Consider the following 18,577-nt stretch of genomic DNA (forward strand, 5'->3'; position numbering starts at 1 on the left):
AAAATTAGCTGGACCTGGTGGTGTGGGCCTGTAGTCCCAGCTACTCAGGAGGCTGAGGCGGGAGGATCATTTGATCCCAGAAGTTTAAGGCTGCAGTGAGCCGTGATCTTGCCACTGCCCTCCAGCCTGGATGACAAAGCGAGGCCCTGTCTCAAAACAAAACAAAACGAAAAACCCAAACCCCAGAAAGCACGCAAAATGCAAACAAAATTATGAAAAATACTAAAAATGGCCAGGCGCAGTGTGGCTCATGCCTGTAATCCCAGCACTTTGGGAGGCTGATGTGGGTGGAACACTTGAGGTCAGGAGTTTGCAACCAGCCTGGCCCACATGGCGAAACTCCCATTTCTACTGAAAATACAAAATTAGCCGGGCGTGGTGGTGGGTATCTATAGTCCCAGCTACTCGGGAGGCTGAGGCATGAGAATTTTTTGAACCCAGGAGACGGAAGCTGCAGTGAGTTGGGGTTGCGCCACTGTACTCCAGCCTGGGTGACAGAGTGAGACAATATCTCAAAATAAAAATAAAAACAAAAATACTAAAAGCTCCCAAAGTTTTACATTTTAGTGATTTTAAAATGCAGTTTTTCCAAAGTCACGTTTTGTCATCTCTGAAATTGGGATGTCATTTACAAGTGCCATCATTTAATTGGCAGTGTATTTTGTTTTTAGTTGCTTCATAAAATAATTGGGTAGAGTCAGTGACACCTTAGATTTTAGGAAATAGAGTCATAAAGATGACTACTATGTGAATGGCACTGTGTTAGATGGTGTGCCCTTGTGCAGTGCACAATGTGGACAACCGTATGTGGCAGCCCCGCCTAGACACTGAACTGAACGGTGATAAGTGGGAAAACGGGGGAAATTATCTCGTGGCAGGGCATCTGATTCTGGTATCCTTCCCTCAGCACCCGTGTCCATGTTCAGCTGTCACTGCTTCCTTCATCCCCCTGGCAGGTGACAGTAAATTTGGATCAGTATGTCTACATGCAGTTCTGGGCCCTGGGCCAGCGAGTTGGGCAGATGCCCCTGAAGTCCAGCGTGGGCTCCAGGCGTGGCTTCTTCACCAAGCTGCCCCCCGCAGAGAGGTGAGGCGGCCCTTGTTCCCCAGCTGCAGCGAGAGGGAGCAAGGTTAGAGTCAAGAGGGGACTGACAGGTCAGTGTCTGGTTTGGGCATGTGGGCCCCGGGCGGGAAGCTGAGAAACGGGAGGCATGGCTCATCCAAATGCTGCCTTTTCTTCCCGAGGGAAAGTGAGTACTGTACTCGACTCCCAGGGGAAGAGAAAGGGTGGGGACAGTTCTTCCCATTTTCCAGTAGGAAAACCGAGGCTCGGAGGAGGGGGGGCCACGTTCTGAAGCTGTGGCGTGGCCAGGATTCCGATGAACAACCTAACCTCCATGTCCAATACCAGGGATGGATCGTGGGATCGAACCGATCCCCTGTGGTTGGTTGGACACAGCTGATTGCTGATTTCTTCCCCACGATGACTGAGTCGCTTTTAAGATGGTCGTGCAACTGTAGAGCCAGAACGCCCGTCCTGGGGTTGGAGGCCTCTCGGGGCAGCCCTGATCCTGCTCTTGTCTCTGTCTCTGTCGCTCAGGAGATACTTTAAGCGGGTGGTGCTGGCGGCCCGGACCAAACGGGGACACCTGGTGCTGAAGAGCTTCAAGGACACGCCGCTGGAGGGCCTGGAGCAGCTGCTGCCTGAGCTGAAGGTGCGCACGCCCACCCTGCAGCGCGCCCTGCTCAACCTCACGCTGCTGGTCTCTGGCGTGGCCATCTTCGTCAACGTGGGCATGGTGGTGCTCACCGACCTCAAGGTGGCCACCTCGCTGCTGCTGCTGCTCTTCGCCGTCTTCATGGGCCTGCGGGCCTCCAAGGTGAGCGCGCGCCCGCGGCGCCTCCTGTGGCCTTGCTTATGGGGACCAGGTCAGGCCACCTACAGTTGTCTGCTCCGTGCATTTGTTCCTGGTCATGCTGTCCTCCCGCCCTCCCTCCTTCCCTCCCTCCCTCCTTCCCTCCCTCCCTCCTTCCCTCCCTCCCTCCTTCCCTTCCTTCCTCTTCCCCCTTCCCCCCTCCCTTCCTTCCCATTATTCCTTGTTTTTCTCCCTTCCCTCCCCTTCCTCCCTCCCTCCCTTCTCTCTCCCTCTCCTTTTCCCCTTTCCCTTCCTATTTCCCTCCCCTTCCTTCTTCCCCTTCCTCCCCTCCCCTTCCCCATTCCCTCTCTCTCTTCCTCCCTTTCTTCCTTCCCATTCCTCTTTTCCTTCCCTTCCCTCCCTTTCTCCATCTCCTTCCTCCCTCCCCTTCCTTCCTGCCCTCTCCTCTGCTCCGCTCCCCTCTCCCTTTCCTTCTCTTCCCTACTTCATTCACTTAACTTTACTTAAGCTTGGGTTTCTTAATCTCTCCAAGCCTCAGTTTTCTCATCTGGAAAATGGGGATGATAGTAAGATCTGCCTGGTAGGGTTGTGAGTGTGAAATGAGCATCTGTGAGAAGCACTGGGCAGTGCCCAGCTCATGGCACAGCTACATAAGAGTTGACAGCCGCTCACTGAGTGCCAGCTTTAGGGGCACTTTAGTGATGTGGTGAAGAGGGTGTGTTCTGGAGTCAGACTTCCTGGATTTGAATCTGACTCTACTGTCTTCTGGCTGTGTGATCTTGAGCAAGTTGCTTAACCTCTCTGTGCCTCAGCTCAAACATCTGCAAAGTGGGGATGATGATAGGACCTAACTCACAGGGGTGTTGCGGGATTGAATGAAAGAACACGCACACAGTGCTGAGAACAGCACCTCCCACATGGCATAGCAAGTACTATGTGAGAGTTAGCTATTAGCGGGACGATGATGATTATCATGGCTAATTGGGCTATTGGTTCCAAGTCGCCATCCTGACTGGGTATCATTATCACTGGGGGAGCTGGCTGACAAATGCAGCCTCCTGGGCGCCAGTCCTAGTGGACTGAATTGGAAACTCTGGGACTGGGGCCCAGGGAACTGTATTTTTTAGCAAGCTCCCTTTTGATTCTGCTGCACGTGAGTGCCGGGCTGCCTTGAACAGTTGCACGGGTTGTTCACCATCCAAGAATTCGTGGCCGGGGGGGCCAGATGGGGACTGACACCCAACTTGCACTCCATTTGCCAAAACGTGTGTCTCGTCTGGAGCCTGAGTCCTCCCAGAGGGGAGCTGCCTTGTACTGACTCTCCCCAGGGTTGGCACTGGCCCCAGGAGTGTAGACCGGTGTGAGGCATCTGCTGTCCCCGATCATTCACCTGCTGGCTCATTGGTTTTCAAGCTGTTTTCAGCCATGCTGACAAGCTCTGAGGAAGGCTGGTGATAAATCCCGCAGATAATAGCCAGGCTGTGCCGCCTGAGAGGGTGCTGGGATATTCAGCCAACCGAGGGGCTGGGGAGGGAGCAGTTTCTGCCTGGGACCAGGGCTCAGGCAGGATCTGAGGAAAGCTCTGGGAGAGGGGGTTTGAGCCTGGTAGGGAAAGGGGCCCTGGAGCCTGGTGTATCTCACGGGGCTGGATCCAGCGAGCAGGGGAGAGGGGGAGGCTCCAGAGGGTGGCAAGGGCCTCAAATACCCAGAGCGGTGCCTGCGGCTTTATCCTCAGAGCAGCAGGGAGCCCTGGAAGGGGTATAAGCATGGAGGGACAGCTGTGACCCGGGAGGACGGGGAGGGGCCAGATGAGAGGCAAGGAGGCCTGTGTCTCTGGGGAGAAGACACTGAGTCCCAGCCTACGGTGACCTTTCACCCCACCCCTTGGTGGCCCCGGAGGCGGGGGCTGTCAGGCTCTGAAAGACCCCATTTCAAACCCAGTTCACACCAGGCATGGTGGCACATGCCCGTATCCTAGCTACTTCAGAGGCCTAGGTGGGAGGACCGCTTGAGCCCAGAGTTGGAGTCCAGCTTGTTTGGGCAACATAGTGAAACCCTAAATCCACAAATAACAATGAGAAAGCCCAGTCGGCGAGTTAATTGAGTGCATTCATGAGGCGTTTCTCCACACCCTGGGCTGCGGCCCAGCCTTTGTGTGCAGGCCCTCCGCCAGGTGCAGTGAGGCTGAGGCAGGAGAATCGCTTGAACTTGAGAGGTCGAGGTTGCAGTGAGCCGAGATCGTGCCACTGCCCTCCAGCTTGGTGAAAGAGCGAGACTCCGCCTCAAAAAAGAAAAAAACAAAACAGTCAGCCTTCTCAGACTTGCTCCTGTCTCGTCCCCCTCCTGCACTCCCAGATAATTGTGTTCACTGCAAGGCCCTCCCCTAGGCCCTAAACCCGGCTCCCTCTGTTCCTGATGCACCCAAGCCCTCTCCATGTGCAGCAGTGCGTTCTCACGAACCCAGAGTTCAGCTGCCCCAAACTCCCTGCTCCTCTCAAGTTCCCCATCTCACCTCAGAAAAGGCACTCAGAGCCCCATTGCAGGATGCGGGAGGTGGAATGCGGGGTGCGGGGTGCAGGGTGCAGGGTCTTTCTTCCAGGAAGCAGGGCTCCTCTGCTTCTGCAGTTTCCATGTGAGCTCTCTACTGTCCACAATCAGATCGACCTGGACGTTCCAGGCTCTGGGCTGGGCCCCTCACTCTCACGGTAGGCCAAGCCCAGCATCCAACCTGGCACCTTCTATTCTGGGTTCTGCATCTATGGATGGCCTGTCGTCTCCCCAGTCACTGGCTAGACCCCCAGCATGCCCTTCCTGCCACATCTGTGTGCCCCCACCCCCGGCCTCTTCCCGGCTCCCAGTGGGTCCCTTCTAGCCCATTCCCCATTCGACCCAGAACTGTCCTGCCCCTCCCCTGGGCACAGTCTGGTGCCAGGGACCCTGCTTCCCAGCCTCACTGGACGCAATCCTTGCCCTCGAATCTGCCCCTCAGCTCCTGCGTGCTTGTGGTGCCTCCACCCTGCCACCCCTTGCTCTCTGCCTTTGCCTGTGCTGTTCTCTTGGAGTAAAATATCCTTCCCTCTTGTTGGGCTGGCCCTAACCCTGAGCTCAGAGGCTGCCTGCTCTGGGAAGCCTTTCCGGATGTCGCAGGCTGCGGTGATGGCCCTGTAGGCTCCTCCATACTCTGGGCTCCACTGTGAAGCTCCTTAGCTCAGCATAGAGCAGGCCCCTGGGGCAGCCTGGGGAGGGTTGTTGAATTGGTGCCCCTGAGATGCAGCAGCTGGATTCTGCCCTGGAGGGAGAGGCACAGGGACCCAGGGCAGCATCTGCTCATCCACAAGGTGATGTCCATCCTGAACCTTGAGGATGAGGCAGTGAACGTTTTCCAAGAATACACCAGGGATGACTTGGCCCCTCCCTCTGTCCTCCCCAGTCACAGCTGTCCCTCCGGCCCCAGAGGCCTGGGAGAGCAGGGCCTGTTCAGGGTAAACTGGCTTATTCACCTTAGGCCATTCAGAGGAGAGGAGCAGGAGGTGACCGGGAGAGCCTCATGTGCTGAGCCACAGAGGTTGGACTCTCTGAGAGCACTGGGGAGCCATGGGAGAATCTTGAGGAGGGTAGGGGGCAGGGCCAGCTCTGAACCTGTGCGCAGACAAACTGGACGGGGGAGACTGAGGAAGGAGGCTGGAGTGATGCGGGGGAGGGCATAGTCTGACCCAAGACTGAGCCGGGGAGCTGCAGAGGAGGGGAAGGGCAGAGAGAGTCAGGGCACAGCAGGGTGGGGCTGGGACTGGCAGATTGGCGAAGGGGGAGCAAGGATGGTGCTAGGGCTCTGGCCTGTGACTGAGTAGATGGAGGGGCTGCCCAGGACATAGCTCCCAGGCTAGGAGGAGCTGGTGCTGTGCTCACTCACTGTGGGCCCTGGTGAGTGCTGAAGGGACCCTCCAGGGCAGGGGGACCCCTCTCCAGGGAAACTCGGGCCTCATCTGTATGCCCTGGAGTGACCTGCTTCTTTCATTATAATTCAGCTCGGTCGGCCTGGCAGATACGGGCACAAACCAAATGTGTTTTTCATGGCACACGGTCCCTAATGCACGCTATTCCTGCATCTTACCCTCGACCCAAGAAATGGCTATTCGTTCCAATGCAGGCACATAAATTGGCCGTGCAGGCCTTATAAGAAGACGGTACAAGGCCGGGCGCGGTGGCTCAAGCCTGTAATCCCAGCACTTTGGGAGGCTGAGGTGGGTGGATCACGAGGTCAAGAGATCGAGACCATCCTGGTCAACATGGTGAAAACCCGTCTCTACTAAAAATACTAAAAATTAGCTGGGCATGGTGGCGCGTGCCTGTAATCCCAGCTACTCAGGAGGCTGAGGCAGGAGAATTGCCTGAACCCAGGAGGCGGAGGTTGCGGTGAGCCGAGATCGCGCCATTGCACTCCAGCCTGGGTAACAAGAGCGAAACTCCTTCTCAAAAAAAAAAAAAAGAAGACGGTACAGTCCAATGCAAGTGTGTCATTGATACCATGCAGGCCATTTCAGTGATTTTCTGGGGCATGCTGACTTGAAAGACGTTTCATCTCAGGCCTCAATGTAAGATGGGAACACTTGGCTGACCACAGAGGCTCACACCTGTAATCCCAGCACTTTGGGATGCTGAGGCAGGCGGATCACCTGAGATCAGGAGTTCAAGACCAGCCTGACCAACATGGAGAAACCCATCTCTACTAAAAATACAAAATTAGCCAGGTGTGGTGGCACACGCCAGTAGTCCCAGCTACTCGGGAGGCTGAGGCAGGAGAATCGCTTGAACCTTGGAGGCAGAGGTTGTGGTGAGCTAGGATTGTGTCACTGCGCTGCAGCCTGGATGACAGAGTGAAACTCCATCTCACAAAAAAAAAAAAAAAAAAAGAGATGGGGGCACTTTCCGGGCACCCAGCACAGGGTGTGGATGACTGTTCCATAGTAGCTGATGTTTGGTGAGTGTTTCTGAGGGGCCAGGCTCTGTCCCAATGTTTTATTCACTGTGTATTGGCTTCCTGAACCCTCCCTGGCATCGGCACTGTTTTACAGACAGTGCTGCCCCAGGACTTAGGTCTTACCAAGGGCTCGCAGCTGGTAAGGGCATACTGGAGTCAGGCAGTCAGGCCTGCCGGCCGGAGGATCCAATAGCCCTGCGCTCATTTTGTGGCTGAATGGAGGAATCTGGGTACAGGTTTTCTTCTCTTTTCTTTCTTTCTTTTTTTATTTTTTATTTTTTGAGACACAGTTTCACTCTATTGCCCAGGCTGAAGTGCAGTGGCACAATCTGGACTCACTGTAATGTCCGCCTCCCAGGTTCGAGCAATTCTCCTACCTCAGCCTCCTGAGTAACTGCAATTACAGGCAAATGCCTCCACACCCGGCTAATTTTTATAGTTTTATTTATTTATTTTTTGAGACAGAGTCTTGCTCTGTTGCCCAGACTGATGTCAGCTCACTGCAACCTCTGCCTCTCGAGTTCAAGTGATTCTCTTGCCTCAGCCTCTGAAGTAGCTGTGATTACAGGCACCCTGTCACCACACCTGGCTAATTTTTTTTTTCTTTTGTATTTTTAGTAGAGACGTGGTTTCATCATGTTGGCCAAGCTGGTTTCAAACCCCTGACCTCAAGTGATCTGCCCATCTCGGCCTCCCAAAGTGCTAGAATTACATGAGCCACCATGTCAGGCCTAATTTTTGTATTTTTAGTAGAGATGGGGTTGGGGTTTCACCGTGTTGGTCAGGATGACTTAACTCCTGACCTCAAGCTATCTGCCCTCCTTGGCTTCCCAAAGTGCTGGGATTACAGGTGTGAGCCACCATGTCTGGCCTGGGCACAGGTTTTCAGTGAGAGCCCAGAGATAACTGATGCCCTCACTCCTTACCAATACCAGTGATGAGAACAGGGCTCCAAGCAAGGAGGGTAATGGGGTAGGGGGCAGCCAGGAGACAGTGGGGCCCAGACCTGCTCTCCCCCCTACCATCCTTCCCCTCTCCTCTTCTCTTTACAATTTATTAATTTTTTTTTTTTTTGGGAGACGAGGGTCTCACTCTGTTGCCCAGCCTGGAGTGCAGTGGCATGATCATGGCTCACTGCAGCCTCAGTCTCCTGGTTTCAGGCGATCCTCCTGCCTCAGCCTCCTGAGTAGCTGGGACTACAGGCATTCACCATCACACCCAGCCAATTCTTTTTAAAAATTATTTTTTGTAGACACAAAGCTTTTACCATGTTGCCCAAGCTGGTCTTGAACTCCTGGGCTCAGGCGATCCTCCCCCCTTGGCCTCTCACTGTTGGAATTTTAGGCATGAGCCACTGTACTTGGTCTACAGTTTAATATTTTAAATTGTTTTTTTTTTCATTATGGAAAAGTTCAGACAAATGCAGAAATAGAATAATATGATAAACTCCATTAGCCAGCACCCAACATCAACAATTAGCAATAGTCAATCAGATTTCCCCTAAAGACCCCACTCTCCCACTATTGGATGGTTTATGGTTTTAAAGCAAATTCTACCTAGACTTACCTGGAAATACTTTATTATGTCTCTAAAACATAAGAATTTATTGTAACAAAATCTTTTTTTATTTTTTTATTTTTTTGAGACAGAGTCTCACTCTGCCGCCCAGGCTGGAGTACAATGGCATGATCTCAGCTCACCACAACCTCCGCCTTCCGGGTTCAAGCGAATCTCCTGCCTCCGCCTCCCCAGTAGCTGGGATTACAGGCGTGTGCCACCACGCCCGGCTATTTTTTTTTTTTTTTTTTTTTTGTACTTTTAGTAGAGACAGGGTTTCACTGTGTTAGCCAGGATGGTCTCGATTTCCTGACCTTGTGATATGCCCGCCTCAGCCTCCCAAACTGCTGGATTACAGGCATGAGCCACTGCACTGGGCCTGTAACAAAATCTTTCAAAGCTTAAACTCCTATCATCTGCAAATTTTTGGGCAAATCCATTAATATATGGCTCAGATGAGCAAACCAGTGCAGTGGTTGCTAAAAACTGTTGGCCCAATGGGGCTGGTGGTCTCCTAGCCACTGGAACCCTCCAGGGCACGTGTGTTAAAAATACAGATCCCTGGCTTGCCTTGGGTCACGCCTGTAACCCCAGCACTGTGGGAGGCTGAGGAGCGAGGATCGCTCCAGACTGGGAGTTTGAGACCAGCCTGGGCAATACAGGGGGAACCCCATCTCTACAAAAAATACCGGGCTTGGTGGCATACACCTGTAGTCCCAGCTACTTAGGAGGCCTAGGTGGGAGGATCGCTTAAGCCCAGGAGTTCAAGGCTTCAGTGCGCTATGAGTTGCCTGGGAATAGCCACTAACTCCAGACTGGCCTACAGAGCGAGACTGCGTCAGTTAAAAAAAAAAAAAGGAAGAAAGAAAGGAAAGGAAAGAAAAACCACAAACAGACAGATCCCCAACCGAGCTCTGGGGACCCTTACTGAAGAGGTCTGGGTAGGACCTCCTCGCCTCCCCAGGGGAGTATGCAGCATGGGCCTGCCAGCGTGGGTGACCCTGGGGGCTGTGTATGGGTGGGGGCGCACTCCGAACTGAGCCCACAGGGCACTGTCCCCCCTGCAGATGTTCGGGCAGCGGCGCAGCGCGCAGGCGCTGGAGCTGGCACACATGCTCTACTACCGCAGCACGTCCAACAACTCGGAGCTGCTCAGCGCCCTGGCCCTGCGCGCGCAGGATGAGCACACCAAGGAGGCGCTGCTGGCTCACAGCTTCCTGGCCCGGCGGCCAGGGGGCACGCCAGGCCCACTCGAAGGTAGGACGTGGCCTTGAGACCCTGCGCCCAGGGGCCACAACCCCACGAGGCCCCGCCCCAGCGAGACACGTCCCCACCCCCACTTCCCACGGGTGGACCTTACGGATTTGCGAAGAGACCCGGCCTCAGCAGATAGGACCTCCGAATCCAGCCTCCAATCTTGGTCCCTGATGTGACCGCCCTTTCCTGACCTCAGCCTGGTTGGGACCCTTGGCTCAATGGCACGGCCTTCTCCTGGCACTCTTTCCTCCACCTGAGCTCACACTCTCCCTAAGAGAGAACCTGCGCACTCCCTGTGTGGGCCCCAGGTGGTCCCCTTCCCTGCCCAAGAGCTCTGACTAGTCCCCGGAGGAGAGCCCCAGAGCTGGGCCTTCTGACCCTCTCGAGCCTCCCCAGCCTTGTTCGGCTCCCCTCCAAGCTTCAAGTTCACCCCTAGACTTCTCCTAAACCCAGCCCTTTCCTATTATTTGCCCTACCCCTCCTCGCTGATCTCCCAAATCTTCCCCCATCTCAATGTGACCTCGGAACAACTGCCTCTCCCCTTGCAGAGACCTCCACGTGGCTCCGGTCAGAGGTGGAGAACTGGCTTCTAGCCAAGTCAGGCTGTGAGGTGGCCTTCAACGGAACTCGGGCCCTGACGCATCTGCAGGCCCTGACCCCCAGCATGGGATTGTTCCCACCCCCAGGTTTCCCCAAACTAGACCCATTGGCTCCAATCACTTCCGAACCCCCGCAGGTCACACCCAGCAGTAACAAACCCTGAGTAGAACTTACCTCCCTGCCCAGTCAGCAGGCTAGGAACTAAGCCCAGCCTGCTTCAACACAGGCTGTCAATTACAGTTATTATACTTTTTCACTCCAACTTCTAATAACTGACAAGTAATTATTTTTGCTACACTGTGTGCTTCAGCAAAGCAGCCAATCAAAATAGCCAGCAGTTGCTAAGTTACCCCCGCCCCTTCGATGAACAGCCAATCAAAGCGATTTAGCTCTGCTTCTATTTCATTTCTTAGTCCCACCCTTACCATAAACATTCGAACGTGGGTTGGTTGAGGAACTGGGGTGTCTGCCAATCACAGCTGCTCGACTCTGGCTTCTGCAAACCGCCAGGTCGGGTTGTTAAAACCATGCCCTCCCGATGCTATATATCACTGTCTTTTTTAGCCCTCTCCAGGCAAACTGCCCATCATGTGCACCAAGGCCGTTTAGCCCCGCCTCCTGGCAATCGTCCAGTGACAGCTGCTGGGTTCCATCAACCTTGGGCAGCCGGTTGTCGCTGCAGGGAAGCAACCAATAAGAGTTTCTAAAGGCAACCTGATCTTGCTATCAATTGCTGCTGCTTACATGGCAGGCCAGCTGGTCAGCTGCTGATCAGGGTGTCTAGGCTGAAAGGGTTAGGGGGCCTTGTGCTAGGTAGGTGAACCAGAAACCATCCTCGCCGCCAAGACTCGCTCCCAACCTGGCTCCCCAGCAATCTCAGGTGCCTTCCTTGGCCAGATCCTTCACCCTTTCTACAGAAACTACCTCGGTCTGGATCTCCCCACCAGCAGCAGCCCGTGCAATATTTATTGGTCTATCAATTTCTCCCCTGTCTCTCCTCTCCCAAAGTAATAAATCATGTTTAAAAAGTCTGGATGAGGCTACTCTCAACACATGGCCTTTAGCATAACCCTGCTCTGTAGGAGCAGTTAAAAAATTATTTTAAAAAATATCTGGATGAGTGGGATGGCTGCAGGAGTTGGAGGGAAGGAAAGCATTTGAATCCTGGAAAAAAGAGAGGGACTCTAACTAGGTCTTGGGGTCTCAGACAGAGAAAGCTATAGTCCTAAAGAGATGCTAAGTTTGAGGTTGGTGAAACAAAGATGGTCACAGAAGAGGATTTCTTTTTTTTTTTTTTTTTTTTTTTGAGACAGTTTCAGTCTTACTACCCAGGCTGGAGTGCAATGGCATGATCTCGGCTCACTGCAACCTCCATCTCCTGGATTCAAGCGATTCTCCTGCCTCAGCCTCCAGAGTGCCTGGGATTACAGCCAGGCACCAGTATGCCTGGCTAATTTTGTATTTTTAGTAGAGATGGGGTTTCTCCATGCTGGTCAGGCTGGCCTTGACCTCCTAGACCTCAGGTGATCTGCCACCCAGCCTCCCAAAGTGCTGGGATTACAGGCGTGAGCCACCGGGCCAGGATGGAAGAGGATCTTAGAAAGTCCTGATTCCTGAGGCGTCCCAGGACCTGATGAACAGAGGAGATAGGGTAGTCACGTACAGTTGTGCAGATTTTTTTTTTTTAAGAGGGAGTCTTGCTCTGTCACCCAGAGAAGGGAAGGCCCAGGCTCTTAGATCTGTGGGAGGGAAGAAGTGCCTGGGTCGGGGCTCCTGTGTCCTCGGGAGGAAGGGGTTGGGGGCTGGGAGATGGGCATTCTGAGGGCTGAGCAACTGGTAATGGGGACCCTGTTAGGTTCAGGAGAAGTCAAGCGTGCGCAGCCTGGGTCCCGGGAGGCAGAAGGAAGGAAGGAAGGAAATCAAAGCAGAGCCCGCGGTCAAACAGTTTTATTTTTCTGGAGGGCGCGCGGCGTGGGGCCAGGAGCCGGTAGGGGATGCCCGGCGAGGCGGGGCGCTCACTCCCGCTTCCGCAGGTGGATGTAGATGATCCCGCTGACCAGGGCGAGGGGGAAGGCCACCCAGGCCAGGGCGAAGCAGTAACCGAAGCTGCCCCCTCGCGGGTGCTTCGCCAGGATCTCCTCGACGTGAATGGCGTAGATCAGGGCCCCGGTAAACACCGCCACGCCTGGAGAAGTCGGAAACCATGCGTCACGCAGTACCCTCCAGGAAGACTACATTTCCCAACATCCCCGGGGGTGGGGGCAAAGAAGCGCCGGAGGGCGAGTGGGCAGCGCCGCGGCCTGCTGGGAGTTGTTCTCTCCCCAGCGCCGTGCAACTGCAGCGCGGCCTTGGGTGACTGATTTAATAATCTCTCTAGGTTGCATTTGCCCTTCTGTAAAATGGGACTATAATATCTCTCTGTCCATCCAAGGAATATTTTTGAGTGTGTTTCTATAAGCCAAACGTGCAATCGTAGATTAATAAAGCAAGAGAGAGGCTTTGCAAGAACCTAGGGAGATGCTTCCCGAACAGTACTATGATTAAGTTAGCCCTTTGCACCTGAAGTCAAAATATTGAAAAATAAGCAAAACTCTCTGACGTGTCTGATGCACAATATGCACGCGAGAAACAGCAGTTGGCTGACATAAATACCATTACTCTTAGGATTCAGAGATCTCTACTGAGGTGCTAATTAGCTTATCCCCCCCACCTCACCCCCAATTCCTGGGATCGAAACTATTTACCTGTTACCAAGACTACGAAACTCCTTCCCCAGCCCTGGCTCCCTGAAGCCCTAAGTTCCCTAATGACTCATAAGCACAAGCCACAACTAATCATTAGCCACTGAAAACTACAAGTCCCAGCAATCCCTGGGGGCAGAGAGGTAGCCCACAGAGGCACCTCCTGTGGCTCCTGGGGTGTTGAAAATTGTTTTCTTCTACAAGAGGCCCATTCTCAGGGCCCCCAGCATCCTGATGCACCCCACTCCCTTCTGCTCAATTCTTCGGGGGTTGGGGGTGGGGAGGGGCGGTGCTCACTGGTGCAAAGCTGGCAGAGGCCAGTGGCATAGAAGAGGCCTCCTCGTCGCATGGTGTAGAGCTGGAACATGAACAGGATGAAGGACAGACAGCAGAGGATGAGGGAGAGCACCATGAGGACCTGCACCGCCTTCAGCCAGCCTGCAGTAAGGAGGACACAGAGGGGGACGTCACGGTGGGTCCAGAGTTCCAGCTCCACCTGCTTGCTCGCCATGTGACCCTTCTCTGCCCCATCCCTGCTCCCCTTTAGAGCCATACAAGCTTAGATACTTAGATGTATCACTTACATTGACCTTGAGCCCTGTGACCTTGCTAAATTCTCTTTCAGTTCTAGTAGTTGCTTTGCAGATTTTTGGGGTTTTTTTTGAGACCAGGTCTTGCTCTGTCATCCAAGCTGGAGTTCAATGGCAAAATCATGGCTCACTGCAGCCTCATCCTCCTGGGCTCAAGCAATTCTCTCACCCCTTCGTCCCAAATAGCTAGGACCACAGGCACAAGCTATCACATCTGGGTAATTTTAAAATTTTCTGTAGAGACAGGGTCTCCCTATGTTGCCCAGGTTGGTTTTGAACTCTGGGGCTCAAGTGATCACCCCTCCTCTGCCTCCCAAGGTGGTGGGATTACAGGCATGAGCCACTGTGCCTGTCCACTTTGCAGAATTTTAAAGGATTTTCTACATAAACAGTATGTTTAGTGGGAATAGAGACATTTTTTCCTAATACATTTCCTATGACTTTTATTTCTTTGTCTTACCTTGTTGCATTGGCAGCTCCAGCAAAACGTTGAATAGAAGTGGTGAGAGCCGGCCACATTCTTTAATCTTAGTTTTGCATTAAATCTTTCACACACACAAAACTTTACATAGATGCAGCATATCTATAACTTTACCTTAGAACTCCAATGCACCTGGCCCCACCCCTTTAAACCTTTTTTTTTCTGAGATGGAGTCTCACTCCTGTTGTGCAGGCTGGAGTGCAGTAGTGCAATCTTGGCTCACTGCAACCTCTAACTCTTGGGTTCAAGCGATTCTCTTTCCTCAGCCTCCCAAGTAGTTGGGATTACAGGAGTACACCACCGCACCCGGCTAATTTTTGTATTTTTAGTAAAGTCGAGGTTTCACGGTGTTGGCCAGGCTGGTCTCGAACTCCTGACCTCAGGTGGTCCACACCCGCCTTAGCCTCCCAAAGTGCTGGGATTACAGGCATGAGCCACTGCGTCCAACCCCCTTTAGAACCTTAAAGTGGTTTCAGCCCCATCCCCTGGGAACTTGGATAAATTGGTCCCAGGCATCCATTCAGAGCACCACCCCCATCTCCTTAGAGCTTTGGAAACATAATCTAGTCTTCTCAGAATCTTGGGAGCTTTCTTTCTGTTCCTTAAATCTATAGCATGCTGTCTCACCCTTTCTGAGTCAGAGGAGACGGCTTTTATCTATATGGCCTCTTCAAAACAGGAGGTACTGGCCGGGCACAGTGGCTCAGGCCTGTAATCCCAGCACTTTGGGAGGCTGAGGCAAGTGAATCGCCTGAGGTCAGGAGTTCGAGACCAGCCTGGCTAACATGGTGAAACCCCTGTCTCTACTAAAAATACAAAATTGGCCGGGGGTGGTGGCACACACCTGCACTCCCAGCTGCTCGGGAGGCTGAGGCAGAAGAATTGCTTGAACCCAGGAGGCAGAGGTTGCAGTGAGCCGAGATAGAGCCACTGCACTCCAGCCTGGGCAAGAGCAGCAAAACTCTGTCTCAAAAAAAAAAAAAAAAAAGAACAAGAGGTAGGTACATCCAGACAGGCAGGACATGCATCAGCTCTAGGCACTCAGCCACTCAGGCGTGGACCCCGCCCACTCTATCTTGGAGGGCTTCCCAATTCTCTGTCCTCTGAGGACACTAGGGGTTTCCCTTCTTTGCAGACCAGTCCCACCCCCTCACCCCTCACCATTCTCGCTGACGTTACTGCAGGCCCATGTTTTGGTCTCATTGTTCAACGTGCAGTCATACCAGAGATTCAGGGACTCTTTCCCAGGGAGAATCCACCAGGACTGGGATGGACAGAGAATGAAACAAGGGACAGGGTTAGGGAAGGAGAGGGGACAGGGTCAGGGAGACTCTGGGGAGAGTTAGGAAAAGGGCGAGGTGTCTGGACTGGGGCGGAACTGGGGAGAGCTAGGATTTAATGTGAAAAGGGGTGGGGTCAGAACAGGGAGGAGGTATTGGAGGTAGAGCTAAAAGGGTCAATCTGGTGGCCCAGGCCTGCCATCCCAGCACTGTGGGAGGCCGAGGTGGGTGGGTCAGTTGAGGCCAAGGGTTCGAGACCAGCCTTGGCAACATAGTTAAACCCCATCTCTACTAAAATACAGAAATTAGCCAGGTGTGGTGGTGGGTGCTGGTAATCCCAGCTGCTTGGGGGGCGCTGAGGCAGGAGAATCGCTTGAACCCAGGAGGCCGAGGTTGCAGTGAGCCGAGATCGAATCACTGCACTCCAGCCTGGGGAACAGAGTGAGACCCTGTTTCAAAATAAGTAAAATAAATACTAGGTAAAAGGGGCGGGGCCAAAGCGTTTTTAAAGGAGGGGCGTGGCGGGATTGTGCAGGGCAGTAGAAGGGCCCTGAGCTCCAAGTAGGCTTACCTTGTCCAAGGTGGCCACGAAAAGCAGGATGAGAATGAGGATGTGAAGGGCCGAGACCACCAGCAAGAGGAGCGACATGGCTGCAGTGGAAGCCTGGGGAGGGGGAGCAGGGAACAGAGTCTCAAGAGGTTGGCACAGGCCAGGCACAGTGGCTCATGCCTATAATCTCAGCCCTTGGGAGGCAGAGGCGGGAGGATCACTTGAGGTCAGGAGATGGAGACCAGCCTGGCCAACATGGTGAAACCCCATTTCTACTAAAAATACAAAAATTAGCTGGGCGCGGTGGTGCGTGCCTGTATTCCCAGCTACTCGGGAGGCTGAGGCAGGAGAATCACTTGAACCCGGGAGGCGGAGGTTGCAGTGAGCAGAGATGGTGTCATTGCACTCCAGCCTGGGCAACAGAGCAGGACTCTGTCTCAAAAAAAAAAAAAAAAAAAGAGGTTGGCACAAAGGTAGGTGAGATGTCTCCTGATGGAGGAAGGGCTTCGGTGCAGACTCCTGGGTCTCTCAGGGAGGAGGGGACTGGGGCCTGGATTCCTGAGTTCTTCATGGGCTGCAGGGGTGGAGAGGGCCAGAGATGGACTCTTGGGGTCCCAGAATGAGGAGGATTAGTAATGTGGCTCTTTTCTCCCCAGAGCCCTGTCTCTGGGTACATCCAGGCCAGATAGTGAAAATTCAAGTTGAGACCCCCGCCTTGCACCCCGACGTATCACGAATGAGGAGCTGCCCCCAGCAACAGGCATCCTTGACTCACACCACTCCTCTCCTGGGGTGAGGGGAGGAGGGGGACCTGGTGAGTCATCTGGTGACTCATCCCACCCCCCTGCCTCTAAGCACCAGGGAAACCCCAGCCCCTGGCGATGTCCACGAGGTCCTCACCCCACCCTGCTGCCAGACTAGTGCCTGCTGGACATCTTCTGGAGGAAATGGATGGGATTCGTGCTGGAGGGAAGAGAGGCCTGAGAAGAAGGAGTTAGCCTCCCAGGACCCTTCGGTGCCCAGGAACAGAGGACCTAGAGGTCTCCCAGACTTGGGGCGTTGTCATGCAATGCCCTGATCTTAGGGCCCTCAGAGGAGAGTGGACACGGCTCAGGAAAAACTGCACGAAGTTTTCCCGTGGAGGGCTCTGCGGGACCCCAAAACTTTGCCCAGCCCCACCCCTTCCTATATCTCCATCTCAAGTCCTAGGAGATCACTTATGAAGTTACAAGGATTTCCAACAGTCGGGGGATCTCTCCCATCCTGGGGGTGTCCTTCCCAAACTGCTACATTCCCAAATAAATTAACAAGTCTCAGGCCGGAATAACGGACTGGAAACTTACCGAGAGCTGCGAAAAAAGTCAGAGCTGGAGTCGGAGTCTCGTCCCTCGCTCGGGCCTCCGTGCCCCGCCCTTCTCCTCCCTCCTTCCACCCTCCCGAGGCCCCCCCCCTTCGCCTCCCTGGCCGCCTTCCTCCCTCCCTCGCTCTCCCCTCCAATCCGGAACCCTTTCTTTCTCGCTCACTTTCCTTCTGCCTCTCTTCTCTCCCTCCTGCCCTCTCTTTCTGGGACTCCTCTCTTGTTCCCGTTCTTCTTTCTCTCTCCTCCTCTTAATATATACTGACCCTTTTATACCCACTCTCACCGCACCCAGCTGAGGTCGGCTGCCAGTGGGAGGGCCCAGGCACTCCGGCTCCTCTTTCTTTGGGCCCCCACCCAATCCCCCCAGACAGTCATCATCTGGGGCTCCCTCCCAGGGTTGAGATGAGAGACTCCTGGAATGGGGCCCTCGGGTAGGGCAAGCGTCAGGAGTGGGAGGGCCCGATTCTTAGGACCCTTTGGTCTTGAGGTCTTGTCCTGGGACGGGATGTCTGCTTTATCTAATGGAGCTTGGGGCTGGAGAGGAGTCTGGGAAAGGAGGCCAGATTTCTGTGGCATGGATGGAGGTTGGGCTGGTGAAGCTGGCCCCGTGGTGAGGGTCAGAGGATGGGAGGTGAAATTTGTGAAACTCAGCAAAGCACGGTGACTCACGCCTGTAATCTCAGCACTTTGGGAGGCTGAGGCGGGCGGATCACTTGAGCCTGGAGTTCGAGACCAGCCTGGTCAACATGATGGAACCCTGTCCCTACTAAAAATACAAAAATTAGCCGGGCATGGTGGCCTGCGCCTGTAATCCCAGCTACTCTTGGGACTGAGGCAGGAGAATCGCTTGAATGTGAGAGGTGGATGCTGCAGTGAGTCGAGATTGCACCGCTGCACTCCAGCTGGGTAACAGAAGGAGACGCTGTCTTAAAAAAAAAAAAAAAAGAAAAAAAAAAAGGAAATGTGTGAAACTCTGGAAGGGGGAGGAGGTGGAAGTTAAGGATCCCAGCGCCATCATTTCCTGGCTCAGTTACCTTAATCCAATTCTTTCACCCATCTGGGTTCCAGTATCTTAGTCTATGGTGAGAGAATAACACTGACAAAATACTGATAATAATAATTCTGATACTTATGATGAATGAATAAGGTAATACCAATAGCAGCACACTCCCACACCTAAACTGTTCCTTACTTCATCAAACATTTATTGGACATCTACTGTGATCTGGGAGTTAATGATGAAGGCAGACATGAGCCCTGCTGGTATTATAGAGTTTGTCTTCTGGGAGAGAGAGACAGACAAGAG

At 53.6% G+C, this 18,577-nt stretch overlaps 2 protein-coding genes across 5 annotated transcripts in view; one reads left to right on the forward strand and one right to left on the reverse strand.

Annotated features, from left to right (window-relative positions):
* Nucleotides 1-11,300, forward strand: part of TMEM143 (transmembrane protein 143) — a 29,027-nt gene extending 17,727 nt beyond the window's left edge. For 3 of the 4 annotated variants that reach the window (XM_003940305.4, XM_003940306.4, XM_010351023.3), the window contains 4 exons: nucleotides 957-1,087; nucleotides 1,601-1,880; nucleotides 9,480-9,669; nucleotides 10,218-11,300. In XM_003940305.4, coding sequence (XP_003940354.2) covers nucleotides 957-1,087; nucleotides 1,601-1,880; nucleotides 9,480-9,669; nucleotides 10,218-10,432 — 816 coding nt within the window. In that variant the 3' untranslated portion in view covers nucleotides 10,433-11,300. The remainder of the gene's footprint in view (nucleotides 1-956; nucleotides 1,088-1,600; nucleotides 1,881-9,479; nucleotides 9,670-10,217) is intronic. The other variant, XM_010351024.3, reaches the window with a different exon arrangement.
* A 900-nt stretch (nucleotides 11,301-12,200) lies between these two features.
* EMP3 (epithelial membrane protein 3 (MAM blood group)) lies at nucleotides 12,201-17,359 on the reverse strand. Its single transcript, XM_003940303.4, has 5 exons — nucleotides 17,255-17,359; nucleotides 15,933-16,025; nucleotides 15,243-15,345; nucleotides 13,308-13,448; nucleotides 12,201-12,454 (listed from the first exon to the last, which is right to left on the reverse strand). Exons 2-5 carry the CDS (start codon nucleotides 16,008-16,010, stop codon nucleotides 12,285-12,287), a joined length of 492 nt encoding a protein of 163 aa, XP_003940352.1. The 5' UTR covers nucleotides 16,011-16,025; nucleotides 17,255-17,359; the 3' UTR covers nucleotides 12,201-12,284.
* Nucleotides 17,360-18,577: the final 1,218 nt, after the last annotated feature.

This window comes from Saimiri boliviensis, chromosome 14, assembly GCF_048565385.1.
Source record: "Saimiri boliviensis isolate mSaiBol1 chromosome 14, mSaiBol1.pri, whole genome shotgun sequence".
NCBI classification, from domain to species: domain Eukaryota; kingdom Metazoa; phylum Chordata; class Mammalia; order Primates; family Cebidae; genus Saimiri; species Saimiri boliviensis.

Bases quoted from the DNA above. Each gene is read 5' to 3' on its own strand.
- EMP3 (XM_003940303.4), bottom strand. From the start codon at position 16,010: ATGTCGCTCCTCTTGCTGGTGGTCTCGGCCCTTCACATCCTCATTCTC. The intron at 15,346-15,932 runs GTAAGCCTACTT...TGTCCATCCCAG, and splicing joins TCGTGGCCACCTTGGACAAG to TCCTGGTGGATTCTCCCTGG. The intron at 12,455-13,307 runs GTGAGCACCGCC...CGACTTCTCCAG, and splicing joins CCTCTGCCAGCTTTGCACCA to GCGTGGCGGTGTTTACCGGG.